The sequence below is a fragment of the Rissa tridactyla genome, chromosome 9, assembly GCF_028500815.1.
Source record: "Rissa tridactyla isolate bRisTri1 chromosome 9, bRisTri1.patW.cur.20221130, whole genome shotgun sequence".
Lineage (NCBI taxonomy): Eukaryota > Metazoa > Chordata > Aves > Charadriiformes > Laridae > Rissa > Rissa tridactyla.
The window spans coordinates 3,517,449-3,539,327 of NC_071474.1; the positions used below are offsets into that span (position 1 = coordinate 3,517,449).

At 48.4% G+C, this 21,879-nt stretch overlaps 1 protein-coding gene across 3 annotated transcripts in view; it reads left to right on the plus strand.

The window, feature by feature from the left end:
- The first annotated feature begins 5,760 nt into the window (after positions 1 to 5,760).
- The window catches only part of IGDCC4 (immunoglobulin superfamily DCC subclass member 4), a 101,060-nt gene continuing 84,941 nt past the window's right edge, over positions 5,761 to 21,879 (plus strand). For 2 of the 3 annotated variants that reach the window (XM_054214368.1, XM_054214369.1), the window contains exon 1: positions 5,762 to 5,951. In XM_054214368.1, the coding sequence (XP_054070343.1) occupies positions 5,846 to 5,951 (106 nt within the window). In that variant the 5' untranslated portion in view covers positions 5,762 to 5,845. Of the gene's footprint in view, positions 5,952 to 21,879 lie in introns of all 3 variants that reach the window. The other variant, XM_054214370.1, reaches the window with a different exon arrangement.

A 21,879-nucleotide genomic window follows, 5' to 3' on the forward strand; every position in this document is an offset into this window, starting at 1 on the left:
CTGGGGTTAGCCACAAGAGGGTGGCATGATGATGTGCACCAGGCAGCCTCCCTGCTTCAGCTGCTTCACTTCTAGCATGGCATTTTATAGCCAGCTCTAGAGATCTAATAAAACTTCGGAACAGATCCTTATTTTTGGCACATGAACACATTTCCCACTACAAAGGAGCTTGACGGGTGTTTCTGAAGGCAGCCCCAACTGTGCAGTGTTCCTTGATGTTACACGTGTTCTTTATGCCTAAAACCATCCTTAGTTAGTAGGTACCATAGCAGCATATAAAATTTAGACTATTTAGGGATCAAAACTTTTATTGGTACTCGGTAACTGCTGTAGGGAAAAGTCCACAGATGTTGTTTATGAGCAAATATTATTTTTCATAGTCAGGCATGTTTACAAGACAGTGATGTTCCATGCCACTGCTTATAACACATTGGGATGTTTCTAGCAGGTCTTTATTTGATTATAGCTGACAATGAGCAAGCTGGTTAACAAATATGCACAAAAAAGACTCGCATGACAGCAAGGGAGACTAACTTAAATGAAACAGGTTCGTTTCACCTAAAATCTACCGAATTTCAGGTTTTTCTAAAGCAGGCCATTAGTAACCCGAGGCACCCGTTGATGCCTTGCGCAGCCCATGTGTCTCTGTGTAAGGCAAGTTAGCGTTTGATTCTGTAAAGCCTCACGTGGGTGACAAGATCCAGTAAGAGAAAGGAACAGGGCACAGGGTGTGTCCAGGGAGCGATACAAATTGAAGAGCAAAAAAACCCCGAAACGCTCCAAGTTTTATGTGCTTTATAAATGCTAGAATTTTTTTACCCTACTTTAACATGATTGCTTCCCATGCGTAGACAGCCAGATGATGTTGATACCCAGAATACACCTTAGCCTCACTGCTGCTTCATCGCCTGGCACTCATCTAAATCGAAATTCCCCCATCCCGGGTCTGTGCAGGTTTCCGCAGGCTGCGGGAGTCTCCGCTCACTCGTGGCTCTGGCTGTAGGGCCAGGGCCCTTGTTTGCAGAAATCCCTTTTGCCGTGAACATATTTTAAATACAAGCTTCCGAACCTCATTTCTTGCTGTCTTTTCATCTTCCATTCATTTTTCTCCTAACAATGCACCTGCCAATATCTGCCCCTGAGCCCCGCTTTAAGTAGCATTTTCCATGGTTAATGTCACACTCTTGCTCCCTATCTATCTTTGGCAACTGCCGACCGCCTGCAGCAGGACCAGAGGAAGAGGGAAAGCCCTCCTTGGGTATAACAATAACACAACACCCATTCCTGGAAGAATGATGAGATAGGCTGTGTAATAAATATTTATAAGAGCAAGCGTAATGAAATGAATGCGTAGTATACCGAGGCTCCCTTAGGGTTTGGTCATCACATGTTTTTTTCCTCTTTTCTTTCTTCTCTGTTACACAGAATTGTCCTGATGTCCCTGGGTTGTCGAGCAAATTGCTTATTGTGTTGCTCACTTACACAATGCATGTTATTATGTGCAACCAGCTGCTCCTGTTTGGCATTGCTCGCACATACGGAACAGGAGGCTACCGTCACTTTTCTCATCTGGAAGTCAACGTTCCCTCTAGTGCCAAAGTTCCTGCCAGACCAGAAGAAGTCTGGCAACGACGCGAGTCCTGGTGGTAAAGGTCCCTGAGAGACTCCGCTTCTGGGAAGAGCGAGGTTGTGGTTTTGCAATGAGTTTGAGCTGATCCAGCTTTATGCTGCCATTGAAAGCTTCCTCGTTCCTCAGCCTGTATATTCCCATCGCTTTCCTTGTGCTGGCACTAACACTCGGCTGATTGCACAGCGATCTGGAGCGGGGGACTGATTTTGTTGTTATTGTTGTTGCCAATTAAGTTTTCAGCACCATCCTTTCCTCTGTCCAGCTCCGGGCCCATTCAAGCACTAATGCCGGCACAAAGGAAAGAGCGGCCAACTCGTCTGGTAATTAGAGCAGTTTACATCCACCAAAAACTGTCAGCCTCAGTGTCGCAGACCTGTCTGGAGTCAGAGGTGGTCAGAAACCAGAGCAAGGCTGTATTTGAGGCTGGGAGGTTTAATCCTGCTTGGGAGAGAAAGAACCTAAGGATGGTCCCAAACACGTCTCAGGCACTGACCCCTGCGAGATGGGGGCTGAGTAGCTGTGGGCAGCACTTCATACCTGCCAAACTGGAGGGCACTAACCCCGGGGGGGGTGCTTTCACTGAGAAGGAAAGCGCTTTTGAACCAGTGCACCACAATGGCTCAACGTGCTCTAAGTTCAGAGCTCTAGGGTTCGGCAACGTGGGGATTTGTGCCTGATCAGTGGTCGGGCTGGGGGGGCACGCTCAGTCTGCAAAGAAAGTGCCTGCTCCAAATTTAAACAGTCCATTTGGTGTGCAGTGGATTAAACTAAAAGAATATAAAGCAGCCTTCACCTGGAATAAGAACATCCTTATCGTGATTTTTAAAATAATAATAATACTGTGCTGCCTATTTAACACAAACATGCAGCGTGCTGTGAATCTTCCTGATGCTCAGTGCTTCCTCTGTGAAATGGATTTTCCCTGTTCTTTGGGTTTCTTTTGTTGATTTTTTTTTTTTGGGGGGGGGGGGAGCAGGAGTTGTTCTTTACCTGCACTTGTTTAGTATCTTGCACAGCTGGATCCTGGTAGTCTGAATCCTACAGCTGCCAGCTGGAAGTGGACATAGGCTGCTGAGCGTGGGTTTGGATTTGGAGCCTGGAGAAATTCTGATTCCGATACCTCTGGAACACGTGCTGCTGTGCTTCGAGGCCTCTTGCATCTCTACCAACCTTTCAGAAGCGTGGATCCTCTCTCAGCTACAGGCTGGCTGTATGGGAATAGCTCCTGTGAGCTAGATAAATTCATAGCAGCTTCTGCTGGATTTCCCTAACGAGCTCGTCTTTGCTGGGATCTTAAACAAACCAAGAGATGTGTATGATATACTGCCCATATATCCGACTCACTAAAGATTTTTCTCAGAGCACAGAAATAACGTCTCCTGAAGGGGGAACAAAAGGCTGAACTACAAACACTTGCCCCTTGCTGCTGCTCCTCTTTGCCATTCACACTTTCTCAGCTCAAAGTACCTGAGGTTTGTAGCTATTGAAGGGTATAAAGAAACTCCCCGATGACAGGGACGGGAACACTGGGGAGTCTGTAGCACATAAATGGGGGCTTTTGCTTGCCATAAGTATCGGGGCAGAAATGCCATTATTTAGGGAAGGAATGTCCCTTCTGTTGGCACAGGCCTGTCACTTTGTTCTTTATCGACTTACAGCCAGGGAGTTAACCGGTCCTTTCCCAACGTACAAAGTGGCGCTTTCTCCAGGTTCTCCTTCCTCTGTAAGCGCTGCAAGAAGTCGGTTCGGGCAGCGCAGGGCATCCCTGTGGGCGGCTGAAGCAGCTGATGCCCACCCGGGCGGTGTGACAGCAGGAAGGCCTCCCTGCAGCCACAGGACCAGCTCCTGCGAATGCGCGCGTCAACCAGCATTAGCTGAAGTTGTGAAGGAGTCACCCTGCAGAAACGCTGTTGTCACCAGTTTGGTTTGTCTGTGCCGATGCGGGCGAGAGAGGTGGGCAGCGGGAACTTGGTGTTGCTCTCGCAGAGTACGTGTGTTGTCAGTGTGAAAGGAGCTGGTGCTCTGGGTCACGTTACTGGTGCTTTCACAGTTCAGGGGCTGTTTGTTAAGTATTTTCTTTTTTCCTTTTCTTTTTTTTTTTTTTTTTTTCCCAGGGACAGATATTCAGGGAATATATGTGTTGAAAGCTTGGGTTTGTCAAAATGCTGGTTTAATTCCTGTTCCCGCTGACATGTAGGAAGACAGAGAGGTGCCACGGAGGAATCAAGTAACACTGTAAGGTCAGGCGGGGAGCAAAGACAAGACTTAGACCTGCGTCTTTTGGTTTCTAGGCCAGTGCCTGGTTCCAACCCTGACCTGTTGGCAGGGACCTGGGTCAGTGCCTTAACACAGGCAGGTGCCATTAGCCCGAGTGTGCAGTATTTTGCAGACCACTAGCAGTTTTCATTATTTATATTATGCCAGACTTTCCTGACTTTTAGGTAAAGGTTTCCTTGCTTCAAGGGAGGGAGAAATGTCTGGGATTTGAGGAAAAAAGGGCAGGAGGTGTGTCTAAAAGCAAACCACTGGCAGACACAATGAAGAGATGTTCTTCTCCAGCCTGGTTAAAGCAATTTGACAGCACCTTTAAAACCACCTGACGCAGAAAGGAGCAGGTGGGAAAGGCCCAGAGAGAAAGGAGAGTTTGCAGAGGTTGTTAATTTTTAGCTCCGTGCTGGAAAAAGGAGCGTGGCTGTTACCATCCCCTTTTCTTCCTGCAGAGAGGTAAGTGTATGGATGGTGCAGGAATAGGGTCGGTGGATTTGCTGTGGCCTTATTGCCCCCTCCCTGCCCGTCCCCACCCAGGGCAGGGGGCTGATGGATCCCAGGGCTTGTCTGTGCTAACAGTGTCAAGCGCTGACTTAAGATCGCACATCTCATACACATGGGAAACCTGTTTCCCACCACACTGCCCTTCTGGTATCATTTAAGCTTTTATAGTTCATTAAACAAGCTAATAAATAGGAGGGTCTGGATTAAAAAGGTTTCTTTCTTTTTTTTTTTTTTTTTTTTTTTTCCATATTCTGCATATTCTGGAGCCCTCTCTGCGTTCCACACTGCTGCGATAAAACATCCCGGTGTGCCGGGTAGCCTCTTCCCCTTTGGGAGGCCAGAGCAGACCCCTGCTCGGGATGGGCTTGCCTTCTGCTCGGTACCAGCCGCCACTGCCCAGAGAAGGGCTTGGTGTCATTTGTCCTTAGGACCAAACCTGCACCTGTGGCTTTATTGGCAGCTTTGTGACTTTGTGCCTGGGACCCAGCCAAGCCAGGGAGGCAGTGGCCTGGGTCTCCCATCGTTCAGCACCTTCATTGCCCTCCCTCATTCCCACCGCACGGCTTGGCCGGCCGATGGCTCCTGTGTCTCTCTGCAGTGACGGGGTGTGGACGGGCTGCGCCATGTATGTTATGTGCTTTATTTTTAAAGGCAGATGAGAACCATAGGCTGGACTCTGACGCCCGGAAAGCCCAATGAACGATATACACCTGAAGGAGTTGTGCTTCGAAACGGGCCCCGTGGCAGGCCGACGGCACCGTGGTCGCTGGCGCCGCTTTGTCGCCACAGCCCGGGTGGGCCGTGTGGGGCGGCAGCCTCACCTCCTCCCCACAGACACGGGCCTGAGGGAGGCTGGCCATCAGCCCTCGGGCGGTCGCCAGCCCTGGGAGGGCTATGGCTGTTGGACAGCCTTGTGGCTGTCCGCCGACAGCGGCCACGGGTGGACGCCGCAGCGGGCTCCCGCCGCCCTGAGGGGACCGCGGGGGCTGGCAGAGGGGTCCCCTCCCGGCAGCGCCGTGAGGGGGAAGCCGACGGCTGGTGGCAGCGCGGTGTCCTCCGCGCTCACCTGCGGCAATGTAAAAATTAAAAAAGCGCATTGAATGTTTCTACCCCCCCCGTTTGCCGGCCTGGGGAGCTGCCGTCCCGCCGGAGGAGCCCCGCACCTGCCGCGGCTGCCCGTCCCCGCTTCCCCCCCCTCAGGAAACGGGGCCGCTCCCCCCGCGGCGGGCTGGCGGCAACCTGTTGGTCCCGCCGCTGTGGAGGAGGGCGGGAGGAGCCCCCCTCGGCTCGGCGGCGAACCCGCTGACAAAGGCGGAGCAGCGGCAGGCCAGGGCCGCCCCCGGCAGCGGGGCCCGGCGGCGCCGGCGGGCAGCGGCGGGGCTGGGGCTGGGGCGCTCGCACAAGATGGCGGTGGGGCGGCGGGAGAGCGCGCTCCCCTCTTAGATGCCGCCGCGGCGGCCCCTGCTCCCGGCGCCCGGCGGGGCTTACATGGCGCTGGAGGACCTGCTTTGTCTCTGCTTCTCCGCCCTCGCCGTCCTCGCCGTGCAAGGTGGGTGAGGAAAGAAGGGGGGGTGGTGGTGGTGTCGGTGCCCCCCAGCCCACGGACGGTCGCGGTCACTCGTGGGGCCGCGGTGCCACCTGCCCTTACACCGCTCGGCCACGGGCAGCGACCGGCTCCCCACCCGGGACCCTCTCCCCCGCCGTTTCTCGCCCACCCGTAGCCACCTTTTTTCCCCCTTAGTGGTCGTTCCCCTCCTAGTCACTCTCTCCCTGCCTCAGTAGCCACCACCAGCCCCGTGGCCATTTTTCACACCCCTCTCTCCATCCCCTTCTCTCCCCCGGACACTTTGTCCATCTGAGTTAGGCGATGGCACACTCGTGGTCTTGCCCCCTGTCTGGACAGTGCCTCCTTTGGGGTCAACTTTTGGGGGTGACACAGGGCGTCCCCTGCAGGGAGCCCCCCTCAGGGGCCGGGCTGGGGGGGAGTGGGCCAGCAGCAGCGACTCTGGGGCCTGTGGCAAGTTTCCTGTGGAGGGATGGCCTCTGTGCCAGGCTGGCTGGCGGCCAAAGTGTTTGTCCAGCACAGGGCTGGCCTGGAGCAGGCCCAGGTGTCTGTCGGGGGGGGGACCCTCACCTCGCCCTGCTGGTGCAGGACGCTGGGGTGGGCAGACGTCCCGTTGGTCAAGGAGGCGACCCAGGAGTAGCCACGCTCCTCGTGCCCTCTGTTTTGCAACGGTTACGCAAACGGCTCTGTGCGCGGCTACACGTACGCCTGTCGCGCTGGCCGACAGGCTGCGTTTGCCGTCGAAGTTTGCACCAAGGGTCGTTGGAGCTGCGGACCGTGGGGCTGCCTGGTTCGTTCCCTGTGCGTGCACGGACCCGCAAAAGCTTTTGTCTGCATCCCCGAGAAGGGGTTGGAAAGGTGGAGGCTGGCAGAGCTGCACCGAAAAATGTGAGCTGTGTGTTTGCCCTGGAGTTGCCGTCGTTTAAAAGAGCCTCCTTAAACAGGGGATTGCGGTGGCAGAGCCATCCCTTTATCATTGTATGTTTTTATTCCTTTTTGTGATGCATTCAGGTTCGTCAGAACATAATAACAGCACAAAGGATATTTAGTCTTTATGGCTTCGAAAATAGCCTTTTTGGGGAGAAAACAGTGTGCTGGGTGGCTGCGGGGTTGTTTTTCATCTTTTTGTCAGAATGTTGTGAGCTCCCGTAAGGGGTGGTTAACATTTGCTATAGGTGCAGTGTGTAGAAATAAATAACGGTCCATGTAAATGGCCCATTGTCACCAGTGAGTGTGGGTTTTTCTAGATGGATGTCAGTCTGTGACCCCACCAGCAGATGAACGGGTGGGAGCTGCGTCTTCTGTGTGTTTGAGCAAACAACTAAGTGGGTCCCGAGGCTCGTAATGGAGAGCAATGATTTAAAAAAAGGAGAAGAAAAAAGGGGGATGGTGGAGTAGATGCTGTTTTTCAAACCCACTTCAACAAGAAAACTTCAAATGCTTTGCGGGAATTTGCAGATGTAGCTTCACTACTTTTTTTGCAAGCAATTAGGCAACTAGTGAAAATTGTTTGTTTTCTAACAATGGGCTGCGTATCGCGTAGAGGTAATGAGTGTGTCTGTGCAGTCTGTGGATGTGCCGCTCGGTACATGCAGATGTGCTTTCCGACAGGTGGGTTTGATTCTGAAAAGAAAAACATGGACTTGTTTCAATCTGAAATTAATTTGGCAGAGGGTTGAAATGGTTTTGGGAAAGTCTGCATTTGATCCTGAAGCCCATGTGTTTTGATCCAAAGTTCGAGCCTCGCTGGGTATGAAATACTTAGGAGAGAAGTAGGCTGGAAAACCTTCCCCCCTCTGTGGACTTGATGGAAGCCGTGCCAGTTTACACTAGCTGGGGATGTGATCCAGTGTTTTGAAAGCCTTCTGCCTGTCCTACTTTGAGACTATTTTCCCTGCAGTAGCAGTAAAGGGCTTAAGAAAAAAATAAAATCCAAAACAACCCCTCTTCAGTTGACTCTGGCAGGGGGGGTTGTGCTGGTTGCTTTCCTTGGGGCTCTCTATGGGGGATGTGTTGGTGGGAAGTGGGCTGAGCTTTCCATCCGAGGGACCGGCTGAAATCCATCTGGGTTTATGTCATTTGGATTTGTGGTCAAGTCCTCTTGCTGCAGAACAGATTTCCTTTTTCGACATCACCCAGCTTTGGTTCTGATTTGTTTTATCCTTCCTGTTGCATTCGTCTTGGCGGCGTAACCCTGCAGGCTGCTGTGTGCAGTTAGTGCCTTTGCCTGGGGAAGTCAGTGTTGCTATTGTTCGTGGCTCGCGTATCGCTGCTGCTGTGGTTGCCTGCGCTTCGCAGGACGTCACCTGCATGCGGATCCGCTTGCCCTGCTGGCTGTGGTGTTGCAGTGTTGCCCATCCCTGGACTGGGTTGTGAGGAGGCAGGGTGAGCGGCGCAGGGAAGGGGTATTTCTTACAGTCCCCAAGAAACGGGGGGTACCTACGGTGCCAAACACTCGTGCGCACCACGTCAGCGAGGTTTTGCCTGTATCATGTTTCCAGGGGCAGGTTTCTCGCATGGGAGCTTACTGCTGTTTTGCTCTGGCCGTCATGACAGCCAGTCTCCCAGCCCTGAGGCTGCTCGAGAGTGGGGAATGTTTCTTCTGGTGTTTCCCAGTTTCTCCGCTGCTGCGTGAGGCTGAAGGAGATACCGCTCAGGCTTGGTTGTGTTTTTGTTTTCCCTAGCTTTTTCCTTTTCTTTTTCTTTCTTTGTGCCCTCTCCCTTCACTACCTTGAAGTCCCAAGTGAAGCAGAACCCACTAATTTTCTGATGTCTCCCCGCTTTCTGCAGCGGACTTTCTCCTGGCAGCTGCAGCAAGTTTGATCTGCTGCAGGGGGCCCCACGCGGGGTGGGTGTATGGCTGATGGGACACAAGCCGTTTCAGAGTGGTGCGAGTCATAATTTAAAAAGAAAATGTTTGGCAATCTGCCGTTCCCTGAGGAAGAAGGGAGACGATCCTCCCCGCGTGTGTGCTCACAGCCTGGTTTGGAGCTGGGAGTAGCTTCTGTGGTACAGCACAGGTCTCTGTGCACCAGGGGCACCAGAGCCACCTGCGTTTGGGAGCTGCTGGGGTGGGCTGGGTGTTGCTGTGGCATATGGGACATCTCGCTTGAGTGCCTGCTGTGATCCTGGGCCAGTTGCGTCATCTGCTTTGGTATCCTCAGGGCCCATCTTTAGACAAAAGTAGAGATGCTGCATGCTTCTGTTGAACGCGTTGAGAGGATAAAATCCATCGATGAAGATGAAATCCATCAGTAAGCATTCAGCATGTATATGATTTTCGTCACTATAGTGTACACCTATCCCGAGGGCAGGGTGCTGCATTGTCACATGTTGGCTCATGAATTCCTGACTCCTGATACCGTATTGCTTGCTGGGTGATTTGAACTCTACCTCCCTTGGAGCTGGCTGTTCTCCCAGGCAAAAATCCAGGTGCTTGTGAACCAGTTTGGGCATTTGCAGCGTAAGAGATGCTGCCTGCAGGATTTACACGCTCCTCTCCTGTTTAAATGGCTGCCTGGCCATTAAACCTAGTCATGGTTATATAATTAAGATGGGAATTAATATTTAATCTGATTGTAATTTGTTGCTGGAATGCATCCCAAACTCTGTCTCTGCATGAGGTGAGTGAGTACCTGAGGGAAAATTGAGGCCAGTGTTACGCATAGGAGGTTTTCTGCTTGGACATTGAAAATTGTAGTCCTGCCTTGGGTGATGGCAGAAACCCTAACCTTTACAAACCTGGAGCGATCATACTCATTTTGTTATCTGTAGGAAGCAAACGTTTGCTTTATAGCCAGCTGTAATACTAGAGGGGATATGGTAAATCCTTGTTATCAGTATTTGCCAAGTGCATGTTGGGCCAAAATCGGCTCTGGTGCAATTTTGTTACTTTCTGGAGGAGAACTGGACCTGCTTGTCTACAGTATTTTTAGCCTGGTTTTCTAAGGAAAAGATACTTATATAGTCTTGTTGTCTCTCCATCTCCCTTTCCTTTTCCAAATAATTCATGGACCTGCTGGTCAGTCATAGCTAGGGTGGATATGGAGAATTCAGAGTTTTTGAAAATAAGCAATGAAGTAGAGAAGAGAGATGCAGTTTCTGCAAGGGCTGAAGGAGAGGCACTGGAAAACCCACCTGGGGAGGAACCTGAAGTGCCTGAATTGCAGGAAGAGCTTTGAACAGAGCTCGCACCTTGTTTGGGTAGGACAGGGGAATCAGTCACAATACACAAAGCTGCAGGAAATCACAATCTCAAGTCCTTGTATCCACTTGTTTTGGATTTTTATTTTTGAAGTCTTTTATGCTTTAAAGCATGCTGTTGTTTTATGGTTACGGCAGCATTCATGTCACAGGGCTTAGTAGCTGTTTTGCATCCCTCTGTTATTGAGAAGGCATTTTCTGGACACAGGACTTGGAGCTGCTGTGACATTAGCTCTTTCTGTTGTCTTTGTCTTGGTCACTTGCTGTCTCTGCCTCAGTTTCTCTGTTTGCTCCAGCTGGGCAGAAGATGCTGTTGCACACTGTAAACATATGAAGAACACCGTCACTCTAAGTATTCTTCTTGGATTTATTAAAATCCCATGACTAAGTGATCTCCAAGTGCTGCTTATGCTTTTCAGACTTAACAGCTTTTTGGTGAGAGGATCCAATGAATCTGCCGTCTTAATAAAAAATAGAATTGAGCAGAATTTTCATGAGCCCTTCTAAAGATGCTAAGCCCCACCCCAGTCGTGGAGGGAAGGACACAAGACCTTCTTCTAGTTTGTCTGACTTTCACTGATGTGTTGAAGTCATCCTTGAAACACCTCTGAATTTCCTAATTCTGAAGAGTAACAGAGCCTTCATAGGGAGGGGAAGAGCTGGTTAGTGTTTACTTCCAGGCAGGTAGATACCTGCTGGAGTTGACGCTGCTGAGAAGAGAAGTGCCCTGGGAGAACCTAAACACTTGTCATCAGCCTTGTTTGAGCATATCTAACACTTTTCTGCTTGCAGGTATCAAGACACTTTTCTCGTGTGTAGGTCATGGTGCTTCTCCCTTGGACGTGTTTTCTTTCATGTCGCTGATGCCTTTTGGTGTCTCTGTTTGAGTCAGATCCTGCTCTGCTCTTAATCCATGGAATCCTGCTGTTATGGTATGGGCCTGCTTTATCTGAGACATCCAGCAGGTGCAGTGTGTTATCTCTGTAGGCAATAAACATACTTTGTGGTGGTTATGATAAGCAATTACTGTATTCCACTGAAACTTTCATATCAGATGTTCTGAAATTATTTTAAAATCAGTATTTGCATTTTGAAGGCAATTGCCTATTACTGCTATCTTAAATTCAGCTAAGCTATTGAATATTATTATTATTATTTATTATTATTATGCTTTCTTGCTTTTTATTATGCTTTCTTGTTTTCTAAGTTTTTTTTTTTTTTCAAGATCTCTTGTGTGGATTTCTTGGGGACAGGTCGTTAATATTAAAGGTGTGTTAATGAAATGTGAGCATCCCCAGGGGTTGCTCTCAGCCCAAGCTGGTGGGAGAATTAAAATCTAGTGTGTGAAGCTATTGCACCTGTGCTCAATCTGCCCTTTCCCTTATTCTGACTGACTTCCCTGCTCTCATTTCCTGCTTGGGTCTTTGAACCGCATTCCCCTTGGCGTTGGGATGGCTTAGCACCTTGTTAAATGTAAGAAATTAAACGGTGAAAATGGAACTCCCAGGAAAGGTGCTAGCAGAACCTGGAGCAGAGGTGGAGCAAACCTGGGATGCAGAAGCAATGCTAGACTGGCAGTGGGTTGGGGGGATTTGATAAGGTCCTGCTTTATGTTTTACTGTCTGTACTGGGAAATGTGCATCCTTGATAATTTCTAAATTGACTGTCAATAGATGATCAAGTTAATTGGTGTGACCAAAAAGGTCATTATTTTATGGGATGGATTTCCTGTGCTGTGTTGTGTGAATACACTGAGGGTTTTGACAAAACCTGGCTGTTTGTGCACTCAGGGCTTTGATAAATCTTCTTTTTCAAAAGCATCAGCAGTGCTTACAGGTTCTAAAATTACTTGCAGTTTTGCACTTAATGCAAGACTGTCATCTCTGTGTCTCTTGGCTGGCTAGTTTGATCCCGTTTGCAGAACGGGTATTTTCTGTACAGAAGTGGAACTGTGCCTGATAGTAAAAGAAAACTAGTCTTTCAGGTGTTCAGTGATGGCTTTTTTTTCTGTTTGTTTGTTTGTTATTAGAACTGAGAAGGCTTTTGTGTTCTTTGGAAATCTTTGTCCCTTTATTGCCTCTTTCTTTGGAGATGGTCTAGTGAAAAACTCCAGTGTGCTCCTTGTAGTGCTGATGTGATGTGCTCTTGCCTTTCTGGAAATATCAGTGCTGCTTTAAAAGATGCATAGTCCTCTTAATCATGTCGACCCAGAGGACTGGTCCAGTTGCAGCCCATTTCTGTGCCATCCCAGTCCCGTTTGCCCGTTTCACTCCTGACGAAGCCTTGAGAGAGCTTGTAAGAAGGAGATGTGGGGATTTTTGTGACCAAACAAAAAAAGACAATGGCTGGGGAGGGCAGAGAATCAGCAGATGTTCAGGCTGATGTTCAGGGGGTTTAGCCCATGGTGTTGGGATGGGACCTGTCACTGTGTGGGAGATAAGGCTTGCGTAGAGATGCTGGGGCTTGTTATCTTCAGCAGTGGCTTAAGAAGTATGGCTGGGGGTGGAGGATCTGGGGCTGCCAGCTCGACTCCATTGTTTCCTGCTTGACAGGTATTTTCCCCTGCCATAGAGGCTCAAGCAGCCCTGCTGTTAGAGAATTCAGGTTGTCATAGGAGAGTGATCGTGTGCTCCACAGGTTGGTGTGTGCTTGCGAAGGCAAGTGTTTCTGCATAGCAAGGCATCTTGGCAAAATGCACGTAGAAGTTAAAAGGGGAAAAGAAACCCAGCATCTGATCCATTACCAGCTCCTTTGCTGGCTTGGCAAAAATTGTTTAGATCCTCCTTCCCAAGAATGATTTTGTGAACATAATACTGCCTATTAGCCATGTAAATTACTGTCATTGGTGGCAATTGTTGTGATGGAAAGACAAGTGTCTTGAAACTCTGGTTTGATTTACCCCTCCTGCCCCCCCAGGCTTGCTAACCAGTTGTTTATGTCAGCGCTGATTGCGTCTTTTGTCGGAGAAATCAAAATATTGATCAAAATTATTTAGCTCTGTTTTTCCTAGGTCACAGTAAATGCAACTTTTCTTTCTTTTCCTTTGTGCTCTTTTCTCTGCACTGAAAACAAAGCGGACCTTTCCTCGAGCAGATGAGCTGCCGTACGTTCCCAAAGTCAAATGTCATCCGCTTGAAGAGGGTCCTTGGGAGCAGACTTCATATCTGGAGGCTTTCCTCAAGAGTCTGTCAGTTGAAAATCTGGCTAGCAGCATTACCTCAAGTACTGTTGTGGGGTTTTCTTTACGTGCAAAGTGGGGAGAAAAGGAAGTTTCTCCCAGCTACTAGCAGACAATAGCTTCCCATTTACTTCACGCTTGTGGCTGCTGCCAGGATTTTCTGTTTAGCAGCAGAGGGAGTTAAGTGTGGGTGAAAGGCTTTATTAACATTTCAGCATCCGGGCACGAGGCTGAGCCATCAAATAATTCTTCTCGCTCTTTGTTTTTTATACTAGCCAAGGTGCTTGAGTAGTTTTGTAGGTTTAAGGCTAGCAAGGTTGTGCTGCCTTCACGTGTACTGTGGGAAGCTGAGAACATTTCTTGTTTCAGGTTTAATGGTTGTGCTTGAACAAGAGCATCTTTTAAAGAGCAACACCCACTTCTGACTTAAAAATGTCCTGTGGGTGCTTGTCTATCCCAGCCCCTAAGAGAGCTGGTTTGAAGTCCTTGCTCACTGACCTCATTGCCCTCTACAACTACCTGAAAGTAGGTTGTAGAGAGGTGGGTGTTGGCCTCTTCTCCCAAGTGAATAATGACAGGACCAGAGGAAATGGTCTGAAGTTGCGGCAGGGGAGGTTTAGATTAGATATTAGGAAGAATTACTTTACGAAAGAGTGGTCAGGCACTGGAGCAGCCTGCCCAGGGAGGGGCTTGAGTCACCATCCCTAGAGGTATTTAAGAAACGCCTGGATTTGGCACTTCAGGGTATGCTCTAGTGGCAGAGATCGTAGGTTGTTTGGTTGGACTCGATGATCTCAAAGGTCCTTTCCAACTATGAAGATTCTATGATTCTATGTGCACTTTCATTTAGTCTGAATTTACCTAGCTGTGGTTTGTAGGTGTACGTGAAGACAGGTACTTGTATGTGAAGCCTTCCTGTGAGTATGTGTACACTGATCGAATTTCCTGGTAACCCGCTCTTTACTAAGCTGAATATGTGCAAGTCCTTGAGTCTTTCACCTGTTTTCCATCCCTTAATCTCAACCTTCTGTAGCTAACAGTAGTGTAAGTGAAAGCTCTGCTTTTCTCATAGTTAGGTGTTTGCTCAGCTGTGGAAATTTCTTAGCTACTTTGACTCAGAGCCCAACTTTTTGGATCTGGAGCCTGCGAGTCCCTCGGGGCACCTGTTCCCCTGCAGCTCAGTGCAGAGCCGCCGTTCAGCTCGGACAGCCAGCACTGGATGCGGCTTTCCAGATGTGATGGGATCGGAGCCAAGCAGAGGGAAATGTAAAGAAACCTTCACCTCTGAGAGCACCTCTTCGGTGAGCAGCCGAGCTGTTGCCGAGGCAGATTTTGGGTTTTGCAGCGGGACACTCACACACAGGAAGGCAGAGGAAGAATCGGTATGGGGCACATATGTGCAGCTTCCATATAGCTTTTAAAGAGAAAGGCTGCTGTCTAAGCTGGAATCCCACCACATGGTTACACTTGGCATGGAAATACACTATCTTAGTCTTAGGCAGCTCTCACCAAGTAACACCTCTGCCACATCCTCCGTCAGCATTTCAGGTACAGGTGGAATGTATGGAGCTTTGCCTTCTCCCACTCATAAAGATGCCTCTACCCTTTTCCACGTCACCTACACAACACACTCTGTTTTCTTGTGTAAATGTCTCCAGCCTCTGCCCAGCTGTGTCCATGAAGCAGCAGTGAGCCTCTGGAAGTAGGAAACCAATACTAGGACTTCTCAGGCTTTAGCAAGGAGACATTTGGTTCCCTGCTGCGTGACACGCTTATGAATGGCTTCAGGCAAGCCTCTGTCAGCATCATAGTTTTTAATTTGTAAAATGAGGTATTAAAATTTTTCTCGGAGGGCCTGAGCATGAATATGTTCGGGGTGGAGGTGTCCAGATGCTGCAGGGCAGTGTGCTGCAGGCATGTGTTTCAGATGCGGAGGCGAGGGAATAGGTACTGTACAAAATATATCTGTGTATGTGGCTGAGCAGACGTGGTTGTGCCTACCTGTCTGTGGTGCGTCAACACCACGTGTGTGCAGGTGCGGTGTGATGGTAGAGATGTGTATGTGGTATGCGCCGGCTTGTAAATGAAAATTCCTGATGACTTGTTTATATATTTTAAAGTTTGTGGGTTTAAAAAAATGCTGCCCTTGTAGGGAATATTTTCTTCTCACCAGAAACTTGTTAGACTGGAAATTTCACAGTATTAATTTTTATGGCATTTCCTAAGCTGAACTAATTGGGTATTTTGGAAGGGGGAAGGCAAGGGTGTGGATGTGGGTTTTTATGTAGATTTCTTTAAAAATGTGACTTGGATTATCCTGCTAGCTATCTGAGCGATGTGAAGGTCTGTACTGGAAAATGCAAGTGATTATAGGCTGGTGACTAACAAATAATCCTTGGCTAATACAGGGTGGGCTCAATTAATGTTAATCCCTGCTCAGTAGTAGTAAAAGTTGGATAAAGTCAAGGAGATTTTGCAAGGCTGTTACTGACCTGAACATGAGAATGATCACACAGCATTTCCTAAAATAAAATGGTTCTTTGAAGAGGCATCATTCTCATAATTTCCTTCTTACAGTAGAGAAGGAGCTATTCAAAGTGGCCCAAAATTGCCTGGTTGTGAAGATGAGGATTTCTCCTGTGCTGATGTTATGTGAGGAGGCACACAGGACCTCATTAAAAGAGGAGCAACAGTAATTAATCTAGATTAATGGAAATAAATCTGTTTTTACTAACAAATGAGGTTGTGTTCCTCGGTCCAGAGCAGCCACCATCTCTAGTGCTCATCTAACAGTCTGATGCACAGAGGCAAAATCTCTCCTCACCGTGGAAAAAAATGTGTGATTTGGGTTTTTTTGCTGAAATTTCAGTATAACTCCAGGTGTTGTTTTTAGATGTGTTCTGGTGAAATAAGCAGAAGCCCAGAGACAGCAGGGAGAAGCATGACATCCGAGCCTGGACCCCATTGGTACAGGAGGGCCCAGAGTGGTATGATGGCCCCAAAGGCATTCTTCTCCTTGGATACTGTAGCGTTGAAAGCGTGTCCGTCACCATTTGGAAGCAGACCCAGTCCTTTTACTACTTTGTCCTCAAACTGTCAGGTTTCAGCTGGCTGGAGCTTTGGAAAAAGGAAAGATTTATGTGCTCTGAAGAGAAACTTGTGCTGACAGTGGGTAAATGCACTGTAGATGTTCGAAAGTTAAACAGCCAAGTAGGTGTGAGGGATTTTGGAACACAGGTTATGAAATATATTTTCCTCCTGTTGCTATGATAGAGATAAGTTTAAATTTGGAAATGGGAGAGCAATTTCCCACCCCTTCTGTCCTTTGGTTCTTACCGTCTTCAAAAGGTGGTACTGCTCCTTGTTTTCCATGGATGTGAGTATTATCTTGCTGTTTCTCCCAACGCAATCCCTGAGCTGTAAGGGCTCACTTTGCATTTTCAATGATCACTCAGTTTCCAGATCACAATCAAATCCAGTCTTTTAAAACTGGTCTAGGTGAGAAGTTATGCCAGGAGAACACAAAGTCCTGAGATGGTCTAATCCTTGGTAAGAACATTGCATTGTCCACCTGTGGGCAATCCTTTGACCTAACAGTTTAGTATCTCCTGTTTTGTTATTTTCAGTGTTTCATTCTCAAACCTACCATCTTACCTGCTATAGTCCAAGTAAGGCTGGTTGGCTAGCTGTACTGATAACATACCTTTGTGGGTTAAGTGATAACAAAAAGGAGCAGAGGGTGGCTAGATAAAGCCAAGGGTAGTCTACACCCATGGAGGGAGCCAGTGTCAGACACCGCACCGTATAGCGAGGCAGTGAAGCACAGAGGGGTTTTGTGACTTCTGGGGGCTGTGCGGTGGATGGTGACAAAGCTACGCCTGGACAGAGTCTGCCCATGCTCTCTGTTCTCTGCAGAATTAACTCCTGGTTGAAGCCCCTGTCACCTTTATCTTGTATTCCCCGTGCTGTGTGGGTGGTGGGTGCGCTCTGGAGTCCTTGTGTCCTCCCAGAGAAGTGAAACCTCTCAGGGAGCTATGCAGGCTTGCAGTGGCAGTTGTCTGCAGTCAGCTATTGAAACATACTTTCCCATTAGTTTTCTTTGTTGCTGTTCTGAATTGTCTTCTCTTCCCCTGTGTGCTGGCTCATTATTTCTCATTAATTCATGGTTTGTGCAATTACCTGGGAAATGCAGGAGAGCTGGCAGGAGTTTGATGAGCCTGACTTCTCCTCTCGGGGGTAGGTTCTTGGCTTCTTGGAGGGGCAGGTTGGGGCTTTATGGGACAAGTTCGCTGTTTTGGAGAGAGCTATAAAGCACAAGGAGCAGAGAGAGGGGCTACATATGCAGATTTCTTGGGTACTGGGTAGGACTGGAGGCAGAGCCATTCTTGACGTTTTGTATCTGCTGTGTATTACACCACTTTACACCCTGTCCAGAAGACACAGTCCAGATTTAAACTCCAGCCTATCAAGAAGATGTGAGCAAACAAGGGAGGCTCTTTGCTTAACTTTAAAAACCAAAAACATGCAATAAAAAGTTTGAAGTATATGCCAGAGGATTTTATTTGTTTGTTGTGAAAGCTTTCAGCTCAGTCTGAGGAGTGAACGTGTCTTGGGAGTTGTGTCAGACCAGTGTCACCCCTGCAAAAGGGTTCTTTGCCCTTTTTCTTTGCAGGCAGCATTTCAGGTAGGAATAGAGAAGTGATCTGGTCCCTTTTTGTGTGGAGAAAGCCGGCACACAGGAAGATAAAAGGACTGTCACTGATTAAAACATCACAGTTTCTCTTCTTGTAGCGTGTGTTTTACTGGCAAATGTCATGCCACTGGTTTCCCTGTATGGATGCTTCTCTTTTTTAAGGGTTGTATTCATACGTGGACTTGCCAGCTGCTAGGAAAGACCTCTTGGTGGAAGCTGGGCTAAGCCATTTGACAGATGGTTTCACAGTTAGAGTTCAGGCTGTTGGTGGAGAAGGGGCTTTACCTGCTCTCCTCCTTCCGTTTTTATTTTCAGGTGAACTGCAGAATCTCATTACCAACAGCAGTGGCAGGGCTTTGAAGATTTCTGCCTTAATTATCTCATTTGTGCTGTGAGTAGCAGTGAAATCCGTGTGCTGTCAGGGAGACTTAGCTATTGTGCCAGCTGTACAGGGGTGTGAGAAAAAGGCCTCATGGAAGGGCTTGTGCAGGCTGGCTTGGGCTGCTGGCACGTTCCCAGCTGTGCAGGTGCTGTGGGATTTCCTGCAAGACCTGGATGAGGTGAGCGAGGTGCAAGTGAGATGGTACCATGTTCTGGACTCCATCCGTGGCCCTGCAAATGCCTCTTTTGGGTAATGCTCACAAAGGTCCAGCTTGCAAGGTTGAGTTCTTTCTTTGTCAGGACTGTAAAAGCAGATGAACATCATGTAGAATCTGCCATTTGGCTAAACATCATCTACTGTCCCTGGGGAAGGTTCAGGCCCATTTTCTGTGTATGTGACTTCCTAATGGCTTCCTCTACAGGAAGTTTTAGGTACCTTCAGGTAACTACTGACAGTCCTATGTATGAAGGGTTTTGGCAAACTGGATTTTTCCCTCTTTTCTATTCAGCTCACTTCTAACAGGAGAGACATGCAGATCAAGACTGTAAACTTGAGGAAAAGTAGTGGCAGAAGGAGCTGTGTTGGCAGCAATGGTCTGTGGCAGCACATCAAGGGCTTACGAACTCTCTTAACCTAGCCAGAGGCTGTCTCTGGAAGTAACAACTGGACAGGGTACAGCTGATGGGTTGTGACAGGAGATGGCCAAAGATACCTGGGAAGAGGTAGCGTTTGCTGAGGCCGCATGAAGCAGTTTCACAAGCTAACATAAGGAGCCAAACCAAGATGGATGTTCCCAAAAGAATGCAGCTGTAACCCTCTTTTGGGGAGCTGAGGCAGGATCCTGGAGCCACGGAGGTGGGCAGCTCCGACCTTGCTTCAGAGGTAGATGTGTCTCTTCTGTGTCAAGGTGGGCCAAAGTGAGGTGGCAGCAGGGACTGAGCTGTGTCTTGCCTGGGGGCTTTCCCTCTGACTTGGGTAGAAAATACTGTGTGCTTCACTGGGGTCTTCCATGAACACGGGTGCCTAGCTGCTGCTATGGAGATGTGTCGCATTATCCCTCTCTCTATGGAGGGGCTGTTTTGTTGTCGCACAGTTTTGCGTGCTGTGACATATAATTAAAAAGGTGGTGGGTCAAATGTAGCAAGTTTGTGGTGTGTGTGTAAGGGCTGTGATAGAGTACATCATTTCCAAAATGCTGATAGAGCCACATCTCTGTATTTGTGCTTGGATACAAGGAATCTTCTGCTATTTCAGTGAAACAGGTCAATGTATTGTTAACGCTAGCTATTCCCATGCTGAAGTTTTAGCAAAGTGTTGCCACATCTCTTGTGTAGGCAAGGAACTTCTGAGGGAGATATGGTAAGCTCAATGTAGCAAGAAGGTAAGGAAAAGGAGTGCAGGAATATTTGATGCCTTGATCATCAGTTGAAGGCAGAGGGATGAGAAAGATCTTTGATGGTTAAGATCTTTGATCATTAACACGATGAAAAATTCAGAAACATTAGAATGTACTCCATCTTGGCATAATTTCTTGGATCTTCTTTGGGGTCAGTATCTCTGTGAAAGGGACGACCGTGGCCAAAAAGAATTGAGGGCAGCAGTTTCTTTTCAGATGCTACCAGTGACTTCTGGTCTGACTGACCAGTGTTTTCTCTGACCTTCTATCTTAGCTGTTGTGCAGGTTCAGGGTCATCGTCCAAATATACGTACAATTGTGGATGGGTGGAAGGCAATGGATCGGGTCCTGTGGCAAGCTGACTTGTCATAAAAGCTCGGCAAAATGCTTGTCCCACTTACATGGCTTAAGGGGTCCGAGTGAACCCTCCCCGTGCTGCTTTGTAGGTGAAGCCAACCAGTCTCTACAAGGCTCTTACTCCTAATAATGCTCCCTGTGGCTTTCATATCCAGAACACTGATTGCTGAGTAAAATAAGTGTGCAAAGTCAAGTAATCCTTGCACATCTTGACTATTGCTTTCCCTTTCTGTGGTTCCAGATAGCATCTGGGAGAAAGTTGGTTTGGAAAACAAAGCTGTTAGGAACTGTTTGTTTAGGCACAAGGCAAAATGAAAGTGGAAAACATAATCTGTCTGTTCCCCTCAGCCTCCCACCTTCTTTTTGTTTAAAATGTCCACATGCCATTTACTTTCAATAAACAAAAGATGTTTCTTATAAGCTGGTGTTTACTAGTAGGGGAATGTGATTTATTAGAGAACAGAAATGCCTGCTCGTGCCTATGTTTTCAAACTGGAGCAAGAGTTCATAATTTTATAGACCTTTCAAGAACGGATTTCCTAAAGCAAACAGTGAGGAACTGTTAAATTATAGCCATGTAAAACAACAGTGTAATAGCGTGATTGCTCAGTACTAATGGCTTTATTATTCGGTAACAAATAGGAGTGGTTTGGACTGTGGGAGATAACATGCCTTTCCTGAGATAGCTTTGGAGCTGATTCCGAGGAAAAGCAAATTTTAGATTCTTGGGCAACTTTTTTTCCTCGTAATGAGGGCGGTAAGGATTGTATGGGTGTTCTCTTACTCCAGCTTTCTTCCAGAATCACGGTCGAGGGAGGGAGCAGCTTCCAGAAAAGCAATGTACAGTTTGTCTCAACAGTGTGAGAGCCACCGAAGTCTCAGCTGCCTCTCTGAGTTAGACATGGTCTCAGCTTCCCCAGCGTTTGCTTGGGGTGTCTCTGTGACCTGTTTGCCCTTTAGAGGGAATAGGAGAGCGATGCAGGTCCCCCCAGAATGATGGGTGGTGGGGGCTGCGTCGGTGCCTCTCCTCAGCCCTGCAGGACTCCCAGGCAGTAGGAGCGCAGTGTTCAAGCCAGCGGCTTTGGGGCTGAGCTGCTCTGGGGCTTGCTGAATTCTTCAAATCCCTGGGCATGAGCAGAAATGACCTCGGAGTGCCTGGCACTGACATCTCTGGATCCCGTTGAGACCCAGGTTTGTACTCCCTGGGCTTTTCTTTCCACAGCTGCTCACATGGAGGTTAAGCAAGTTGAGGTGCCAGATGCCTGGTCTTGCCTCTGTCTCCCATGTGTCTGTCACCTCCAGGTGTTGGTGGCTCAGTGTTGTCCCGACCTGACTGTGAATGAAGCTCTGAAAATAGCGTCAGTTTGAGGAGGGTCTGTGCTCCCTTGTGCACCTCTGCCAGCTGTTACCTCCTTGGCTGTGCCAGGCAGTTTGTGGATGCAGGTAGAGAGCAGCCCAAGAGTATGGGTGGTCTCAGCTTGAGCTCCTGCTTCCTCTGGTCTTGCAGTTAGCATGTGTCTGAGGATGCCTGCCTGGAGCCTGGGTGGGATCTCTAACAGATGCGTGCATGGTGCCCTGGCCCTCCTCCAGCTCGAAGTCATTGCAGTGACCTCTGCTGAGACATGTGTGTTGAAGGGGACCGGTCTCCTGTGTTTCTTGGTTTCTTTCTCCTGGTTCTCAACTTTTACATGATATATTCGTCTC